This window comes from Equus przewalskii, chromosome 16, assembly GCF_037783145.1.
Source record: "Equus przewalskii isolate Varuska chromosome 16, EquPr2, whole genome shotgun sequence".
NCBI lineage: Eukaryota > Metazoa > Chordata > Mammalia > Perissodactyla > Equidae > Equus > Equus przewalskii.
Genome location: NC_091846.1, coordinates 70,028,199 through 70,049,339, shown reverse-complemented (window position 1 = coordinate 70,049,339; position 21,141 = coordinate 70,028,199). Strand labels below are relative to the sequence as shown.

Here is a 21,141-nt window from a genome sequence, read left to right as displayed (position 1 = left end):
GTACATGAATGTTCATGTCGGCATTATTCCTAATAGCCAAAAAGTGGAAACAAGCCAAATATCCATCAACTGATGAATAGCTAAAAGGTTGTATATCCATGTAATGAAATATTATTTGGCAATAAAAGGGAATGCTAATATGACTTGGATGAACTCTGACCACATATTGTAGGATTCCATTTATAGAAAATGTTCAGAATAGGCAAATCCACAGAGACAGCAAGTATATTATTGGTTGCTAAAAGCTGGGGGGAGGAAGGAAGGGGAGTGACTGCTAATGGGCACAGAGTTTTGGGAGGGCTGAGAAAAATATTCTTAAATTAGATAGGGGCTATGTTGCACAACTCTGTGAATAAACTAAAAACCACTTTATTGGTTTTTAACTGTATACTTTAAAAGGTGAATTTTATGGTATATAAATTATATCTCAGTAGAACTTTAAAAGTTCCAAAAGAGAGTATTTACCCCCTTCCCTAGTTCCTCGGTCCTTTCCATCCCAGTCTTCAGAGTTCCAAGTTTATCGTATAGGCTTTCAAGCATTTTTACGCACAGAAAAACATATCTAGATAGGTATATTACAAATGGGATCATACTGTATATGCTGTTCCCTTTATATTGACCAAAACCAAAGCTGTTTACCCATACTACTTTTTTTTTAATATTTAATTATTTTTTAACCTGAATTGATATCCACATATACTAAAAACCCAAAACATGCATTGGGTCATCAAGTTATCAAAGGACATCCATGATATTTTTTTAAAGGATTAAGCACTACTTTGCAAGGTCTGGATAAACACTTTCAGCCTGTTTATTTCAGCATAAGAGAATACCCTTTCTTTGCTTTCACTTAACTCTAAGAAGGTCTATCAGAAACAGATTTGGGGTAAGAAATGGATCCTTGGGACCTTGAGAGAGAAAAGGATTTCCTGTCATTGATGAACCTGCTTCTGCCAGCAATGCTACGGCATGGACCCTCAGTAGCCCTGATGGAAGCATGGTTTAGGGGACATTGTTCATCCCACCTGTGATCCATTTCTCAAGTGGTGTTAGTTGGAACAAAAGGGAAGCTATGAAAATATTTGTTTATTCCCCTTTCTTCCCTCTTTGGTGATCTTATTTTTATTCAAGACTCCCAATCCCAGTTTATGATCAGAAAGCACAGCAAAATGTTGGGCCACTTAGTGGGAAACTATTAGCTGTATTAGTAGTAATATCAAGGAATATTGAGGATAAATGTGGAACTGAGATCAAGAACCAAGGTTGGGTTTAGCAGAATTTCCTGACAGATTTTATGTGGAAAGTGAGGGAATGAGAAGGACCAAAGATGTCTGTGAGGTCATTGGCCTGAGTAACTTGAAGAATAGATTCTTCATTTTCCAAGATGGGAAGGAGTGCAGGGAGAACAGGCCAGAGGAATGGGGCATGAAGAGTTTAATTTGGGACATATAATGTTTGAGATTCCTCTAGGCATCCAAGTGGAGATGTGGAGTTGATTCTGGACATTACAAATGTGGGCGTAAGCAGTATATAGATGGTATTTAAAGGCATTAGAATGGATGAGATTGACTAGTTAATGAATGTTGAGAGACAGGAAAGAGGTCTAAGGACCAAGTCCTGAAGCTCTGCAACATTTAGAGATTAGAAAATTGAGGGGAAGTCTGCCAAGGAGCCTGAGAAGGGCTGGCAGTGAATTTTGTGGCTCTATACTGCAGGGCTTAGGCCCTTCCAGTGACTCCAAGACCCTTGCTTCGTGCTCTTAGATGTGTTTTCTCCCATGACAGCTCACTTCCTTACACTCTTGTCTAGTGACTTTCACTCTCTACTCGAGTTCTCACCCTTTGTTTTACTCCCACATGCCCAAGGAATATGAAACACTCTGATTAGAAAGAGGTACTCACTGAGCTAATGATTTGCAAAACCCTCCTTCTCCATTTGGTGAACATCATTGCAGTCTCTTTATTCAGTGTATTTTCTTTCCCACTTAACTCTGTTCATTCAGAGACTTTGCTTCCTTGGAATATCAACATGCTCATAACCCTGACTTTATAATGACCCCTCCGTTGCTCCTACTCAACTGCATACCAATCTCCATTCATTCATTCACCTTCAGATGTTATTGCTAACAATGTGATTTTTCTCTGTAGCTTCCCTTTAAAATTCATTAGAGATGTTTTTGATTGATTTAGTTCTTCCTGGTGAGGCACAGTTTCTTGTCCAGATCACCTCGTGTGCAACTGGCCCATTCTCAGGTTAACTGCATATGGCTGATTCAGTTAGCTGCAGCCAGGCACCTGTCATATGCACAGGGATTGACCCGTATAGTGATGTTTAATGTGTGATTGTGATCATGTCATTAGAAACAAAAAAGAAAAAGCACTTGTAAACAAAGCTGTTTACCTGTATTTGCATCTGTAGGTTTGGACTTGAGGGATAAAATAGCAAAATCACAGACACTCTATCCCTAAAACCTAAGGAAATGAATAAAACAATTATCAGTGTGTAAAAATTGCACCAGAAATAACCACACAAGAAAGGGCCACAGTTTCATACCATTATCTTTGACTAGCAGCTACTAGGAAAGAGAGAGGAAAGGAGGGAGAGAGAGAGGAAAGGAAGAAGAGAGTAGGAGAGAAAGAGAGAGAAAGAGTGAGAATACTCTATGCTCACACGTTAGCCTGTTTTCCAGAAGAAGTTGAGAAGAAATTAAATCGGAAAGCAAATTCTCAATGTACTCATATCCCCCTATTTGAGGAGGCTGGGTCCGTGAGGGTATGCAGAGGCCTAGAAAAAGAGAGGGAGAACCCTGCAGGTGTAGGAGTCACTTGTTCCAGCCCATTTTACCAAAGGCAAGATAAACTGCGAGATCTCACCATTTTATTTTTCCCAGCTGGCAAGAAAGCTTGAGCGTGAAAGCAAAATAATCATAATTTCTGAAAACTAATCATCTCCCATAATAAACAAAAATTTAGCATAATGAAAATTTTAAGAGAATAGAAAAGAATCTGTGAGGGGACAGGAGGCCCAGGAGAAGAGAGGAGAGCCCAGGAGTTGTCCTCTCCCCCCACAGGAGGAACGCCAACAGAATCAACCTGTCTTTGCCCTCACCTGGCGTCAGTGGAGGGAGAGGGGTGGCTGGAGAGAAGCTGATTAATTGGAGGAAGTGAACACCTGGGACTGATTAGCTCTGGCAGCAATAAAGATTTCCAGAATCTACCTGAATTGGAGAAATATATGAAGCGTGATATTTCAATCATACCTGCCCATAGCTTCAGCTAATACATCTCTCTCTCCCTGCAAACCCCTCTCCTCATACTGAGACAGCAAAACAGAGAAGAAAACCTGGCTGACAAATTTAAACAGGACTGTAATGACTGGGGATGAGATTCTGGGATCACTTTCCACTATACTGGAGATAATAAAAGTTCTAGATAAGAAAGTTAAAAATGAAGGTTTTGACAACTTTGGAGCAGGTCCAGAAAGTAATTAGTCCAAATTAAAACAAGTAGTAAGAACACTCCAAGAAAAATATGTATGAGAGTAAGAATCAAATGGTTTCTGGATAATTGAAGGCTCTAAGAAGAACATCTATAGGAGAGTAACGTTGGAATTTATTCCAAACAATAGGTAAAATGTGTGAGAATCAGGAAACTCTTCAAGGTAGATGGAAGAAAGCATGCATTTCCTTTCCCAATGGAACATGTGAAAAACAATCAAAATCTCAACTAAAACAAAACTACACTAAAAATTGTATAAGAAGAAAATGATGATTCAAATAAAGTAAATTAAGTTGGGCCAGATTCTGAGCAATTAGTGGAATGTAAGAAAGGAGACTACATTTAACCTTGAACATTTACCTTCTAGTACCTGCATGTTATATTGGACCCTGGAAGAGGAAGTGTTGTCCTAGAGCATTACCCAGCTCAACAGGGAATAGTATTTTCATAGTCAACATATCGACTATCAGTCTATTGATTATCAATGTACTGACAAGCATGGAAGACCCAATTATGACTTAAAACAAAATGTAAATATTGTTGAACTTGAGGATGTGAGTGAACGCATGACTAAAGATGGAAATGAGAGAGGAGGGAGGTAGTGGGATGAGCAGAGGTGCTGAGATCTCCATCTTATAGAGGGAGACAGCAATCCACTCTGTCAGAGTTTGAGAAATGAGTAATAGAGATTTATGTACAAAAGTGGGAGTGGTCAAGAGAAGTGGGGAGTGACGTTGTGCCTGGACTAAATCTTCATATATCATAGCAGAAGTCTATGTCTAAAGTGGATAAATCAAGAAATACTGAACAGGGACCAGAAGTGGAAACACAAAGAGTTAGAAACATTGGCCTCTGGGAAGTGGGCCTGAGATATTCAGGCTTACAGCTATTGCTTGCTATTCGTTAAGAAACCTATCAACAGGTTTCTTTACTGTGTAATGTTTTAATCTTATAGTATCACCTTAATTAAGATTTTGAAAAGTAATATTAAGAATGAGCTTAACAAGAAATGAGCAGAAACTATATAAGAAGAAATCTTAGTTCAGAATCTTGAATAAAGACTTAATAAGTGGAAAGGTATACCTTTCTTCAAGATTGGAGGATAACTTGAGAATCCTATCAGTTTTGCTTTGTAATCTCAATGAATAAAACAAGAGGATGTTTTGGGGAAATTAACATATAAAAATAAATAAAAGAATTCTGAAAACAAAAGCTTATCAGGAGGGGCTAGTAACCCTACCACTTGTTAAAATGTGCAGTTGTTAGGCAATTTGGAAATGAAATAGATTGATGGAAAAGAATAGAGTGTCTAGAAATAGAGCCAAAAGCATATGAGCATTCAGTATTCGATAAAGGGGACTTCTCAAATTAGTGAAGAAAAGATAGATTTTTCAGTTATATTGTGTTTAATCAACTGATCATCTATTGAAAAGAAAAATAAGATTAACTCCTACTTATTTCTTAAATCAAAATAAATTCCAGACTTCCACTGATTAAAACAGCAATTTTTGGCTCAAGATATTAAACGTAATAAAATAAGGAAACTGTTAAGCTACTACATAAAAGTATGGGTTCATTTATATCTAATCTTGCAGTGAGAGAAATCTCACTTAAAAGCAAAACAAAAACAACTTAAATAAAAGGAATGGCAAATTAGACCACATAGAAATTTAGGACTTATGTTTGCAAAAATAACATAAATGGATAAGCAAAAATACATTAAACATATATGACAGATACAAGATTAGTTTTCTTAATTTGCGAAGAGCAGGTGGAAACCAGTGAAGGGGGGATAAAGGTCAACAGGCTAGGAAAATGGTGTAACACCTGAACAGGTAACTGGGAGAAAAGAAACAACTTCCTGTAGGCCTTTGGTCATTGCTCCCTTCTCCACCATTTAAATCCTACTTGTCTTCCTCATGAAAGTCAGCTGCCATCATTTTCCCCAAACTGTTCTTGACTCACCCAAGAGGTTCTTCTGACTTGCTCCTTGATAGCTTTACCGTATTTCTTTTATCCACCATCTTATTAATTCTTCCTTTACTTAGAGTTGGTCATGTTCATCTTTTTCTTCCACTCTTGATTATAAATCCCTTAATACAAGAAACCATGTCTTCCTCATCTCAATCCCCAACACATCAAACCTTCAGTAATCACTAATGTCTTTGAATAAATAAGCTAAGCAGATTCTTTAAGGAACACAGATCCTGCAGACAATATAAGTCAGTAAGTATACTTGATTCACAATCTCAAACAAACTATCATTGGGATTTAAATTTCTGGATAAAATCTCAGCAAAACTGATAAGGCACCCTTCATGCGGGATGCAAATTAATTTTCAGCTTATAATAGAAGTATTCATGACACTGCCTTTGATTGGTTTATTCATGTAAGCAGCTATAACACATGAATTGTATTGTAACAGAAAGCTTTGCTCTCAAATATAATTCACAGCATCCCACAATACACACTTTCTGGTGGCTGAATTGTGTAGAAATGAGATTTGTTTTTTCTTCTGAGATTCTGAAAAGCATAGAGGATAAGCCCAGTGTTTTTGCCCCCATTGATCATCCCCCAGCAACATGTTACAATCCCATAGCTCCACGTTCCCGAGCATTTACGGAATACGTAACAGCTGAGTATTCATGAAAGCTAATGGCAGTAGCCCAAGGAAGCTGCAAGGTACACCTTAATTTTTGGTCTGTAAGTACCAAGAATAAATCTGTTGGACTTAATCACAAGCTTTCCTATCACTTTGGGGAAAAGAAATCCATGTCCAGTGAAATTTCTTTTATACTGGTAGGTGTTTTGACTCTTCTCCTGTTGCTGTTGAGTCTTTAGGATGTACGTGCACTTTCACACTGGTGACATCTCCATTGAAAAAAATACAGCTATCTGATATTTTTCTGTGAACCATCTGTGGAACTTGTGTTCCTTGCCTTTGGATGTAATAAATATTTAACAAGAAAAAAAAACACACAGGGAAAAAATAATTGCCCTCAGTGATAAATTCTGGCATGCTTATGAGGTTAAACGATGTGTTGAGAAATTCTCTGAAGCATTTTTAGGAAGAGTTAAAGCTAATATTCTCTTAGGTGCCCTGGCAAGGAAAGTATTATATTGTCCTTGGCGATGCTGAGTTGAAGTATCAGTAACAACATACTTCACACTTTGATGAACAAAACACTTTGTAGGGTAATGAGATTATAGAAAAATTAACTCAAGAAGTGTTTCACACATGGACAAAGAGTAAGTGGAAAAACTTATCTCCCAGTTCAGGATTCATCTAACAATTAATTGCTCCTTTGTTCAAACGGGTCCTCTGTGTGCTGGGCATTGAATGTCATACTTCTAAAAAAGTTAATGTAATTGTCTCTAGTAAAGGAAACTGCTAAGAGAGCTTACTGTGTGATGAGGCCTGAGAAGTAGTAGACCCAAGACTTCACTGAACACAGGATACAATACTTGGAAAAGGACTTGCTTTGGAGTCGTAGTGCCTGAGTGCTGCTTCTGTTAGTGCCACAATTAATAGAGTGACTTTGGGATAATCACCTATCATCTTTAAGCCTCATTTTCCTTATCTTCAAAAAGAAAGAATCAGATTAGATTATCTTTAGGGTCCATTTTGGCTCTAAGATCCTATCAGTGTTACTGGCTTTTATCTTGGGCTCAGTCCATCTTCGTATTATCCTGGGCTTTATTTCTTGGCATGCCAATATCTGAGAATTCAACGTAGGTCTTCACTGTACTAAAGCCTGTAAGGACATTTCTAAAGAGTCATTAGCTTCTAATTGTCAGCTTTCCCCAGACATCATCATAAATTCTCCTTGAGAAGCATTTATTGACCACTAATGCGTACAGGATGAATGAGTCAGAGATGTAGATATAATCACATAATAAGAAAAACTTGTAAGAATGGAACTAACCGAAGAAGATCTTTGCAGAGAGAGTATGAGTCTTTTAGCTTGGCTGGATTTCGTTGGAATGCTCCTTTTTTGGTCTTGGCTTCTTCCATGATCTTGACTCTGTGCCTTGAGAATAAAGAAAATAATGAAAAATGTGTTTGCCTTTATTAAGTTGCTCAGCATAGCAATATGATTTAGAAATATTTCTTTTTTTTAAAAGTCTCATGTTTTTAATATAACTGAAATAATTTGATAAGTACTATAAAAGTAAAATTAATTATTTCATATTCCTTTAGACAATCAAATGTAATTCACTATAAAAATAAGTTGTGCTTAGCAGCAAAAAAAAAAATGTAGTAATCTGGAAGTGTTAAATAGGTCACTTGCTTAGACGGAAAGAAAAGCAAAAGTCCTGAAGTTTTTTCTAATTTGCTCAACAGTATTTACCACCGACAAGACTAATTTTAATTCAGGGTAATTATTTTAAATTTTTACACTAAATAGTTAGTGTCAGGCTTTTAAGAGCTTTGGTTCTCAGCCTTTTCCCGTCTCTTGAATTAAGGCCGTTCTTCTCCTGATCAGTCAGATAAAAATCTATAGGATTGACATCGAAGGCCTCAAACACCATATACTAATTTTATATTGTGTGTAAGCCTAAAGCTGGTGTTTAATACCTTCCTTCTTTCCCTCTGTAGGCATTTATGTCCATGTTCCAGATCCTTACCCAGGAAGGATGGGTAGACGTAATGGACCAAACTCTAAATGCTGTGGGACACATGTGGGCACCTGTGGTTGCCATCTATTTCATTCTCTATCATCTCTTTGCCACACTGGTGAGTTTAGCACTTCTTTTCAGTTATATCTTAGAATTCATAATGGGATGAGCATCAACAGATTTTTGGCCTATTTTCAATTTCAGAACCAGAGTCAGAGAAGGAACGTAGTGCAGTCCTGTTGGATGAGGGCCCTTCCATTCTAAATTTCTATGAATCAAAGAACTACTTCAGGAACTGGGTTTCAGATTTAAGCAAAAAGTTGTCTCCATCAGATACAACTGTTTGCATGAGGGAAAACAAGACAAAACAAAGTGGAAATCCCACACTCGCATACCAACTTAATCATCTGTAAGCATTCACACCCTAGTTGATCCAAGGATCAAACCAGAGCTACATTATTATTGTTATTTTTTATTATGCAGAGACACACTCTTCAATTTCACTGCTTTCTCTTCACACCTATAATTAAACTGAAGACAGAAGCTGGGGAGCTCAGGGTGCAGTCAGTTAATTAGAAATCAGCTCAGTGTTTTTGTGCTATGTGTGACTGAAAGAAACACATGGGAAAAAAATGAAACACACAGCTGCAAATATTGTAAAAAGCACGCTAAAAACTAAAGACAAAAATCCAGGAAAAATCGACTTCTGTCAAACAAGCAGATTTTTCTCTGCAATATATTTCTATTAAAAAGAAAGAAAAAAGTTACGAAATGCAGCTTATGACATGCTAAGGGATGTAATTCTCAGGTCTTTCTAATGCCGAATGTGTATCTCCATATAATAAATGTATGCATATTTAAGAAGCAAACTTAAGCTCTAATATTATGTCAAAAGTTCCAAGGAAAGGACCCAAAATGTTGCCCTTTATCAGGAACACATGAAATTAAAAGAAACCTGCTAGTGTTTATTGAACGGCCAAGTATTTTACAACTTTACTCGTAATATTTGAAACAACCAAGTTCGGAAGTATTCCCACTTTACAGATGATGAAACTGTGGCTCAGAGGAGTTAAGTAATTTGCCCAATGACATGTGAAGTGTAAATGTTGGAGCCAGAATGTTCCCAGGTCAGCCTGGTCTCAAAGCCCATGGTCTTACAGCTACATGTTGCTGCTTCCCTAAGTTATGAAGTTTAGCATTGTCACTGAAAATGTCTTCACGGAATCAAACCTCTGCCCAAAAGTCACTAAAATAAAACAAATTACATAGGAGCTCTAAGGTTCCTTTCAATTCTAAATGTCTGTGAATCAAATAAATGCTTGAGAAACTAGACACGTTGGAGGTTGCATTTGCTATAGGCAGGGGCTTTCAAAACTAAGACACGTCCATCAGAAAGTACACAGGGGTACACTGTGTTGTGGCGTAAAGTCCTGAGTTCAAACATTAGAATCACATGGAAATAGTTTTGACACTTTTTACATGGGCTTTTACGATATTCACAAAAGGAAAGAACATTCAGCAGTGGGTATCGAGGCCTGGCTTCCAGGGCTGAATCTGTCCGAATTGCAGGACACTGGGCCCCGAGGTCCTGGAATCCTCCCTTACTGGACGTTTAAGCCTATGTCATTCATTCATTCATTCATTCACTCTCTCACTCATGAGTTCAACTGTTTATTGAGCACTTACTATTTGTTTGAGTTCCTTTAAAACTATGGAATAGCTTGGAGACTGTTGATCATGGGTTAAATGTAGGGTAGATAGGATTGAAATCATCTATCTATGGGAATAATATATCTAATTGTTTTTCTATTAAAACAATATAATTATTTGCTATCCTCATTGCAGATTTTTCACACTCAGGCATAGATTTGATCCTTAAGTCGGAGTATCACACAATATGAAAACAAGAAGAAAAATGATCTAGCCTAGTAAGTTATTTGGCAAAGTAATTTTTTTCAAGTGATCTTCTGCAGGGATCACTAATATAATGAAATAAAATATTGAATCTTGGGCAGTCTAAATTTTCTTTTTTGGGCCAAAAACGTGTCGTTGATTGTGGAACACTGAAGCACTTCCAAGGACTCCTGAGGTTCACCTGAGCTTCAGGAATTCACAGAGCACGGCTTGAAAACCCATATCTGATTCCACTCCTTCATTCTACCGATTTAAGTATCTACCCAAAACACCTCATAATTTTTTTCATTGTGATTTTGGAAAAGTATTCCTAAGTTAAAACTGAAAATTGAAATCATTTCTTCTTTTATTCATAATTTTTTCAAATCTGTAAAGCAACTGAGAATGGAAAAGTCAACAAGGGTGGTTTGGTAAATATGGTAGAGTACAAGAGTACAGATCTGGACTTCAAAATACAGATTCAGGGTCTAGCTCTGCTGGTCACTAGATGTGTGGCTTTGGAAGAATCAGACAACTTCCCTGATCTCTGTGTTGTGTTATAACTGAAAGTGAGGATTATAATGCCCAAAAACACCTAGTGTCCAAGGTTGCCATGGATGGGTGAGTTGAGATTGGACTTTTGAGGATGTTGAGCCATGGTACAAGAAGATGATTGTAGCTTTCACCAACACAGTTCCTTTAAGTTTAAATAAGATGGTGTGTGTGTATATTAGAGCTATATATTAATAAATGCTAAAATTTTTTTATGCTAGTTCATGTTTTTAACTTATAGAAGTATTATTGATCAGTTTAAAGTATCATTTATGCCCAAGTCCCTCTCTCCCGTCTTTCCTTCTTTCCCCACACCCCTTCTCCTAGGCAATGACTGTGATGAATTTGGTATGAATCCATCTTCCAGATAATGTCATATTTCATTAAATTTAACATACTATCAGTTACAAAAAGACTCTTATTTTGTGTAATATTAACAAAAAAAGCAACAATTTAACTACGAATGTAGATTATAAGGTACATCCCAATTTCAAAGTTGTTAAAATGTGAAAATAAATGTGCATCTTAAAATCAGTGAAATGCAGTAATTTCCCGCACACATATGTATCCATTGAAAACTGTAGTGTTTTTGATTTAAAGTTATCATCTAAAATCATTTTACACCATTAGTTGTTAAAATTAATATTAGTTTTTCGGTTTGAGAAACACTTTTCCAGTGCACTAATGGCCTCCCTGTGGGAGATGTCTGTGTGCACACTTCTCTCGCTGTGTGTCCATACTCCACACTGTGGCCAAGTTGTTTTTGATCATGTGTTTCTCTCCTTACAAATCATTAGAAGTAGCAATTTTTAGAATAAATGATTTCAAACTCTGCATATATTCTCAGTTAAGCTTTACACCAAATATTGGTTTTGAAATCATTTTATCTTAAAGCTCATTCGGTCATTAGTATATGTAATCGTATAGTAGTCCATTGACTGAATATGCCATATTTGTTTATCAGTTACCCTCCTGGTGGATATTTAGTTTGTTTTCCAATGTTGTTCTCTTACAATGTTGCAACTAATGCTTTTGTACATTGCATCCAGTTGTGTGAGAGTTTCTCTAGGATATATGCCAGAAAGTAGAATCTGGGATCCTGGATACTGCCCAAATGGCTCTGTAGTACGGGTCTGCATGCCCACATACCAAATCTGGTCCACAGGCTTTATTTCTACAGCCTGTGAGCTAAGAATGGTTTGTGCGTTTTTAAATGATTATGTAAATACCTACATTATCCTCGATGTTGCCTCTTGGCCCTCAAAGCCTAAAATATTTACTGTCTGGACCTTTCATTTGGGAACCCCCTGCTCTGTAGGCAAACTGCACCAATTCATCCTTCCAAGGGCAGCGGTTGAAAATCCCTGTGTTTTTACATTCTCATGTCTACTTGATGGACTTCTAAGTTATCTAGTTAGACTTTTAAGATTTTGACAGTCTTGTGGTTGAATAGTAATATTACTTTGCCTTAATTTGCATTTTTGCATTTCCATAATTTTTAATAAGGGAGCACTTCTTAATGTGTTTATTGGCCACCTTCTTTGTGACTCACCGAATTGTATGCTTTACCTATTTTTCTAAAGGCTAGTTTGTCCTTTTAAAATTCATTTGTTAGAATGGTACATATACTCTGGATAGTAATCCCTTGACTGTTATATGTGTTGCAAATATCCTCTCTTAGGCAATATGTGTTATTCCAATTTGTCTGTAGTGTCTTTTGATGCTGTATTTTGACGTGGTCAAAACTACCAGTTTTTCACTTCATGGTCGATATTTATTTTGGACTCATGCTTAAATTCTTTACCACCCTGAGGTAATAAAAATGTTCTCCCCATCTCCTTCCACTATTTTAAATTTTTGCCTTTCACCTTTAGCTCTTTAACCCATCTCAACTTACGGTTTACAGATAGTATGAGCTAGACGAAATACGCTGTTCAAATAAAACTCAAACCAATTTTTCTCAACCAGACTTATGTGAGATTTTTAAAGCTTTGAGATATTTAGCTGATTTCTCTGATTATGATGTCTAAAGCAAAAAGATCAGCTATTCAGATTCTTAAATTTATGAATAATGTTTTAGAATGAGACCTTGTTAATTCAGTGAAAGAAAACACTTTATAAATTAAAACTGAGACTGTCACTTCTATACTACCCAAAACGTCTAGCGTCTGAAGTCATTTCCCCAGTCCTCTGGAGATTTTGCTTCGAGCACGATCAGCAGTTGTTTTTCTTTTCCTGTGTATCCGCAGACTGACAGTTCTGCAACGGGCTCTATCAACTTAGCTCAGTTTGATTCAGCAGTTTCACTGAATCTCAACTACTGTGGATAAGTACTAGCCTACATCCTGCCCAAAGAGGGACAGAGTTTAATCCCAGTCCTCTTTGAGCCTGCAGCTAGTACAGAAGTAGGACTAGTAAACACAAACCAACAAACCAACAAACAAATAAACCTGTGCTTCTAAGCCTAATGATGCAAGTGGTCACAGAGGCAGGAGGGCATGCTGTGGCTTGCTCTGTGGTCAATGCCACATAATAAGCATCTGCTTCCCAGTCATTCCAGATCTATCTCATCTGAAATATTAAAAATATTAGCAGTAAAACAGCTGAAGATGGTTTGTGGACCCACATATAAATATGTGCATGGAGGTGATAGGCCTGTGTTAAATATACATCGCATGCCCTTGAACACTGAGCATTTAGAAGTTAAGATCTCTATTCCAGTAGCCTGTCTTTAGGCTTGAACTTACCTTAACATGAACATTTTTGTTAAATTGTGTGGGTTTTTTGCAAAATGCTACAAAATATTGTAACTCAAATGAAAAAAAACCAAAGTCCACACAAGTATGCAAGCTCTGATATGTTTTTCATCCGCGCCGGCCGGGGGTGCCACACAGCCTGCTGAGTGTCTGATTTAGTCTTCTCAGGGACAGGCATGTGCCAAGCAGCAAAAAAACAAATGTTTGGCTGCAGTTTGTTCTGGAATAAAAAACAGCAGGCTATTCCTTTGCCCCCTGGGGGCACCAATTTGTCAGCCCACAATGAAAATCAAGCTTAAGTATATAGCAGATGCATATTCATAACCATTATCTATTGTCCTTTTAAAACATCTCTGTCATCTGCCAGGTATGTATGCTGTATTTCTGTCCTGACCGAGTGCAGTTTGCAGAACACTTGTGAAATTCATCTTTTCCCCCACTTTTTCCAATGATTTTGGGGATAAGAACTATGGAAAACTTAACCATTTGAAAGACTCTATTTTTTTCCCCTCAGTTTTTTTCCCTTTATTATTGTTTCAAAGGAAAGACCCATGGTGTGAATACTGGAAGAGAGAAAATGTAATTAAGCGTTCATTGTGGATAGTCTTTTTGTTACCTTTGAAGTGCTTAGATTAACACAGCAATCTCTTGATTTTGCTTCTGTCGTGGAAGCTTTCTTAGAATAGTCCTATTTTGCTGACAAAAATGGGCATTCCAAAGTGTAAATTAAATAACTTGATTTCATAGAATTCATTTAAAAGTGCATCTGCGTTGAACATATCCCAATGTACATTGCTCTGATTACGTTTGACTTTTTGTTGACCTGGATAAAAAATGAGATTGTTTCCAACCACAGCCTGCAAGACAGCTTAGGATAGTGTGATTATAAATGGTAAAAAATAAATGGAAAAACACAAGATTATGGGATGTTGACCAGATTCCCGCTGTGCTTCTATCGTATACTTGAACATAATAAAAAATAGAAATGATTAATCAGGTTAATGGTAGAGAAAGAAATAAGATTAAAGGTGACATTTCAGCTAAAGGGCTATCTTTAAGCTATATAAAAAGGAAAAGAAAATGGTAAAAGTAAACTTTAGAGAAGAAATGAAAATGGAGAGAGGAGTAGGGACAGGGTGTGACTATATGCAGAGTTAGAGAGAATACAAAATAGGATATGAAGCTACAGAGAGAGAATTTCTCAACCAAGAAAACCCATTCTCAAATGGTAAGGCCACCCTCTTGTAAAAATAAACCATAACTTTCAGCAGTCTGAAGCATGCTAACCCAAAAGTGAGTCTCAGGTAGAGAGCATGAGAACCCTGGTATGTTGGACAGAATGGTCATGTCAGGACAAAATTGCAGGAAATAATGATACTGGCACCACACTGCTTCAGTAATTTACTGAATTTTGCTGAAATGGTAAATGGGAGAAAAACAAGTTTAGTTGTCCATGGTTAAATGTGTGAAATTTAATCACAGCGAATACCTAGCAGACTCTTAACTCACATGAATCTGGGCCTTCTCAGGAATGTAAGGAGTGAGAGGAGGAGTTAGAGAAAGAGACGAGGGGTCATAAGGATTTACAGTAGCTAAACAGCTCCTACAACACAGGGGGAGGAGCCATATTGAACTTGGACTCGGATGCTTTGACATCCACTAAACTGGAAGGTCAACGTCCACCCGTATGTTGCTATGTCATTCATCCAGTCCTAGGAAGGAGACTTCAGAGGCCTCCAGAGACCCGATAGGTGGCATTTTCCACACTGGATGCATTGTCAACAGTAAAAATATCGTGAGAATGGGCATTATAATCTGAGGAAAATAAAGAATTAGATGCATGGAATACTTTAATACTTATTCCCTGCTTTTTTGCTGAAATTAGTGATTCATCAGGTATCAATATTTATCATAAAATAAGGAAGTGGATGTATTATATCAGTTGTATATTATGTGGTAGAACGAATACTTATGATCCATATTAATATAATGGAATATTACAGACCTGTTAAAAGTGGCAAGTAGCCAATGCATGACAACATATATATGAATCTCCTTTTTCTAAAGCGTTGCACAAACGAAATAGCTCTGTGTTGAAAGTACGTATGTGCTTTAACAAAGCTCAAGAGGAAATGAAGGGGTATATCATCAGCCTTTTTTCTCTGAAGTTATATCTTTAAAAAAACAGTGATATAGTATTCCATCCATGTTGTAAATATAAATATCATATAAATCTAAAATGTGAAAAATAACGCAGAGCTGGTTGGTTGCATAATTTAGAACTGGCAAAGTGTGAAGGTTAGTGTTTCATGCACATGATGAAGCTCTCGTGATTCAGTGTGGCAAGTCCCTGTAAAAATTCTCTATTGAATCAATAACATTTTCATATAAACCTGTGAGTCACACTTAATGGCTATGGAAAACCTTTTGGCACAGCACATGTGGCCCTTCTAGGTAAACATTGACTGAAAATAAGATTCAGACGTCAATGTAATGGGTTCAGATTATTAATGAGCGTTACCTCAGCTTTCTATAAAAACAAGACAAACAAATGAAAAAAACACAGAGAACTGAGGAATAGTTCTTGCTTTCATAATGAGGATTTGTCCCCCACTCCTATGACTTTTTTGAGGAGGAAGTGGCTGACACCCAAGTCAGCCTTTGCCTCCTTCCAGATACCCTTGGCACCAGGTTTGTAGGAAAATAATGTCTCATTACAAGGTAAATTAAACATGATGGCAACCAAGCTGCCACCCTCCCTTCGCTTCTATTTCTTTATCACAGTGGTTGTGCCACCTTCTTAGACTCTGAGAAAAGAACTACAAAGTAATTCTCACCTTCTCACAATCAGCTGCAGACTCACCCTGCTTCTTCTGCTTGCATTCCAAAGTGACAGCCCAAGCCAGCCTTCAGTCATCTCTCACCCTGCGTGCCCAGCTGTCACCTTATCACAGTGCCCTATGCTTTAGGAACATGGCGAAAAAGATCAAGCTCAAAGTCCATGTCCAAATAGAGTTTCGGGAGGAAACTGAAGCTCCACATATATTTTTAAATACAGTTTCTGTTTTTGCCATTGCATTGTCTTGTTAATTACGCAGTGAAGCCTAAGCATTCAAAGATATGTGTTGACTGAACTTACGTTTAATGATTGTTTAAAGCAAACTTTAAGTTTTCTCTCACATTACGTTTCTCCTAACAGCTGGTCTGGATTCTGCAAAGGTTAGGCTTTCAGACTGCAGAGCCCCTCCAGCATTGTTCCCAGCAAAGCCAAAGCTTCTCCTTTTCAAGTCTTGCCTGCTCTCTACCATGAAAATAAAACTCTCATCTTCGTGAAAAGGAGAAAGTGCAGCTAGCATCCCACGTCCATTCTCTGTCCTGCTCTGAGAGTAGCTTTTTCTCTTTCCTCCAAGAAGAATGGATAAAATTACTGTTTTTTAAAAAATAAAGTAACAAAACATTATATATTTAATAACTTTGTCAAACTGCACTTTACACTATCTAGTTACTGTTTCAATGAGCCAGTTTAAAATAACTACATTACATGCATTAAAAAATAGGACATTTGAAAGGAAAAACTTAACAGAGAAGAATCCAATGTCATCACTTTGTGATAATTACAACCTCCCTCACACCTCCCAACCTCCCTTCGTGCCATTTGGGCAAACTGCCAGCCCTCTGTCCTGCCTCTCTGGCCTCCCCAGCCTCCTCCCTGGCAGCCAGGTTCACCAGGCCCCCAATAAGCCACATGCTCCCAAGGCCCTGTCTTTGCTCATGCCACCTGGAAAGCCTTTCTCACAATTCTCTTCCTGCCAAAATCATCCTTCTCCCTGGTATCTTGATGTCTTGGTAGCACATGGTTGGGCTCTTTATCAGTGCCTCACAGTTTTAAATAAGTAATGTTCAGGAGATGCACCTGCACCCGTTTGCCCAGATCAGCTCTCAGAAATCTAAATGCTCAGATGGCACAGAACTAAATGTGTGATACCCTGGATTTAGTTTCTGGTTGTCAGTCATCACACTTGTGTGGGCCTCCCTTCCAACCTCTGTTCCAATTTTCCTTCACATTCTTCCTTTCTGAGAGGAAATAAGAATGTTTTCTGGGATGGAGCATGAGCGAGGCAAAGAGTGTTTCAACGGTAGGGTGGGACACCACCCTCAGGGAAAACAGCACTATTTGTACCAACCTGGATGTGTTTTGACATCCAAGACTTGTCTTGTACCCCCTTCTTGTCGGAAATTGGGGCAGTGTATAGCCTTACTGGGGGCCCCCACAGACAAGAGGCAGCCTGAACAGAGTTGGTTAGCTGCCTGAGACATCTAGGAAGAGAGAGGGCCTGAAAGATCCCTCATGAATAAGTCTCCCTTAGCTCCCATCTGGCATGGCAGAACTTCCAAACTTCCCTGAGAGTTGAGAGCCAGTGTGTAGAAACAACACTATTGTAGGAACAATGGCCCAGGCCAGAGACCAGATAGAGAATACAGGGGGTTGAATGGGGGTCCACATCCTAACTCCAGAACCTGGGAATGTCACCTTATTTGGAAAAAGGGTCTTTGCAGATGCAATTAAATTAAGAATCTTGAGATGAGATCATCCTGGATTATCCAGGTGGGCCCTAAATCCGATGATAACTGTCTTTTTGTTGTTGTTGAGGAAGATTCACCCTGAACTAACATCTGTTGCTAATCCTCCTCTTTTTTCTTGCTTGAGAAAGATTAGCCCTGAGTTAATGTCTGTGCCAGTCTTCCTCTATTTTGTGTGAGAGACACCACCACAGCATGGCCAGTGAGTGGAGTAGGTCTGTGCCTGGGATCTGAACCAGAGAACCCAGGCCACTGAAGCCAAGCACACAGAGCTTTAACCACTCAGCCACAGGGCCAGGCCCAACAAGTGTCCTTTTAAGAGATACATGAGGACAAGGCACAGGGAGAAAGAGAAGGCCATGTGAAGACAGAGGCAGAGATTAGACTGATGCAGCCACAAGCCAGGGAACATCTGGAGCCACTAGAAACTGGAAGAAGTAAGCAAGGGTCCTCTCCTGGAGCCTTTGGAGGGAGCATGGTCCTGCTGACACCTAGATTTTGGGCTTCTGGCCTGCAGTACTGTCATAGAATACATTTGTGTTGTTTTAAGCCACCAAGCTTATGCAATTTGTTCCAGCAGCCCTAGGAAACTAACACAGAGGGTGTCATGAGAATCAGAGATCTTAGCAGGAACTTAGGGGGTAACCATATCAGCAGAGAGAAAGCCCAGAGCCCCCAAAGCAAGAGCCATCACTGCCCCTGACAAGGGACAGAGGACAGGCCACATGGCCACAGTGGACCAAACACCAATGACAATCACATCCTTGACCTGAGACCAGCCCTGAAAAGTAAAGGAGCATTTATTCAAAGGACTAAATTGGATTGATGTAGCAAGATTCCATTTTCAGCCATCAACACAAATGGAGGGCTTATGGAAATTAAATTCATTTCTAGAAATATCAAGGAGATCATTGTATCTTGGCATATCTAAGTTCATGTCTGTGTATTTTCATATAGGCTATACCACACACCAGGGTTGTTGGGGAAGATTAAACAAAAAAATGAGAGCTGCAATTTGTTGAGCTATTATTGTCATAGCCTCACTATTCTACAGATGAGACCACTGAAACTCACGGTGGGCTAGTAGTTGCCATGTAGCTCGTGACTGGCAGAGCCCGTTTGCTAACCAAGGTCTCCAACCACAATGCTCTTTTCTGCCAGGCTTCCAGCTTACGTCCCTTAAATCTATTGTGAACTTCATATCAGTAAGCACAATACTGTGGTCCTCACCAGGTGATGTCAGACACATGGATGGAGTACCATCACCTGCTCGTTGAATTTACTCAAATAACATAACCTTACTGTCCTTAAGTAGCCTGCCGTCTCTCTGGTGTTGGGGAAATAATAAAAAATAAGATCTCCTGCCAAACCAGAAAGCCTCTCCACCAAGGTAGGGGAGAAAGAAAAGAGTTTTGTTCTTGAATAAGCACTAAACCAGACTGTGACTGGCTTCACAGGCAACCCACTAACGAGATCACAAAGACAGAAAGGAGTCTCACCTTTTTATCCACGTCCCCACGTTACGTACGTGTTCTCAAGATGAAAACAACAAATCCTCAAGTAAGACTTGACAGCACCACTAGTTAGATATAGTCCCCCCTAAATTCGCCTGGTCATTGGGGTGGCCATCTGTGGGAACTGTTGCCTTTATCCAAAGGAAAAATCAAACTCCTATCTCCATGACAGGCAGATAGCTTTGCAACATGGAGCCGGGTGGCTAAGTTCCACTCCCATCCTGGTCCTCGCAGAGAAGGGGAGACATGGTGCTGCTCCTGGGTTGTAAACCGATGAGTCTTATTTAGCTTTTCAAAAGATTTATATACATCTCAAAGGGACAGAGGAAGAACATACGTAGACAGGTTTTCTAAAGGAAATGCTGTAAGAAAAGGGAGGGGAACAGTTGCTTTCCCTTTTTCCGTCAGGGAAAATTATTATTATTTTTTTTAGATTTGTGTTTGCCCTTTCATCTGAGATAGGAAAACTGGTTAAATTAGGACGCAGAGCAGTGCCTGCTTGATGCCCAGTGAGCGAGAGGAGAGGTGTGAGCCGGTGCGTACTCGCAGCATGGGGCCTTCAGGTGGACATCTCTGAACCTGGGGTGAGGCTGCAGGGAAGACAGACTCTGCTGACACTACTTTTGATGATAACATCAAGGTCAACGTCCAGGTCATGGGGAGGGGGCTAAACTTGGAGTGGACTATGAAATGTCCCGTTTAGAGTAATGTCTGGTTTAGAGTAAGCCTGAATATGTTTGTGCCCAGATGCCCATGGTGTGGCAGGTGTGGTGACATCAGTAAAAATCTACAGTCTAGATCATTCCGTATCTTCTTTAAGTCCTGGTAGGATCCCAAAGGACAAGGCTGGTATAAGGAAGGGTGCTGGCACTTGTCCCAAGCCAAGCATATCCTGTTAAAATGTAATATTTGGAGGCTTTCTTTTCCTTGTTATATCAACATGAAACTTGGAAAAAAGCTAGCCATTAACTTCTCTATAATAATCTCTCCAGTACTTCAAAGTCATGACAAAATTACCTGGACTTTCTTACCTTGCTTAACAATCTAATATTAACAAATGGGAATAATTTGTTAAGAGGAAAATTGAAAGGAAGAATATGAATTAGGAATGAAAAGATTGTCAAATGACTGTGGGACTTTAGAGAATTCAAAGTTGAAAAGGGACTAGAAATTAAAATATTTTTAAAATTCTACTTTTTTGTTGTTCTCGTTCTTTTACTTTATATACCCATTCCAAAAGAAGCATATGCCTTTTTAATTTAAATTTGGGGAATATGGTGAAATACCAAAAGAAAGGGGAAAAATCCATTTTTCACACAGGCAGTCACCATTAACATTTCTAAAGTACCTCCTTCTAGAATTTTCTCTATTATTCCTTTTTGTACATAATTACACTTCAACCATCTATACTCTTATTTAATATTGTAATGTAAGCATTTTTTCAATACTATTAAAATTCATGAGTGCATTAGTTGTCTATTGCTATTAACAAATTGTGAACAATTTAAGAGCTTACAACAATAAACATTTATCATCTTACATAGTTTCTGTGGGTCAGGAATCTGGGACAGGCTTAGCTGGGTGTTTCTAGTTCAGAATGTCTCAGGGGTTTGCAGTGAAGATGCTGGCTGGGCTGCAGTCACCTGAAGGCTTTCCTGGGGCTGGAGGATCCATTTCTAAGATAGGTCACCCACATGGTCGTCATCACCCAGGCCTCTCCATAAGGCC

General features: G+C 38.6%; 1 protein-coding gene across 3 annotated transcripts in view; it reads left to right on the top strand.

The window, feature by feature from the left end:
* The window catches only part of NALCN (sodium leak channel, non-selective), a 303,705-nt gene that overhangs the window by 171,131 nt on the left and 111,433 nt on the right, over positions 1–21,141 (top strand). For all 3 annotated transcript variants that reach the window (XM_070579234.1, XM_070579233.1, XM_070579235.1), the window contains one exon: positions 8,098–8,235. In XM_070579234.1, the coding sequence (XP_070435335.1) occupies positions 8,098–8,235 (138 nt within the window). The remainder of the gene's footprint in view (positions 1–8,097; positions 8,236–21,141) is intronic.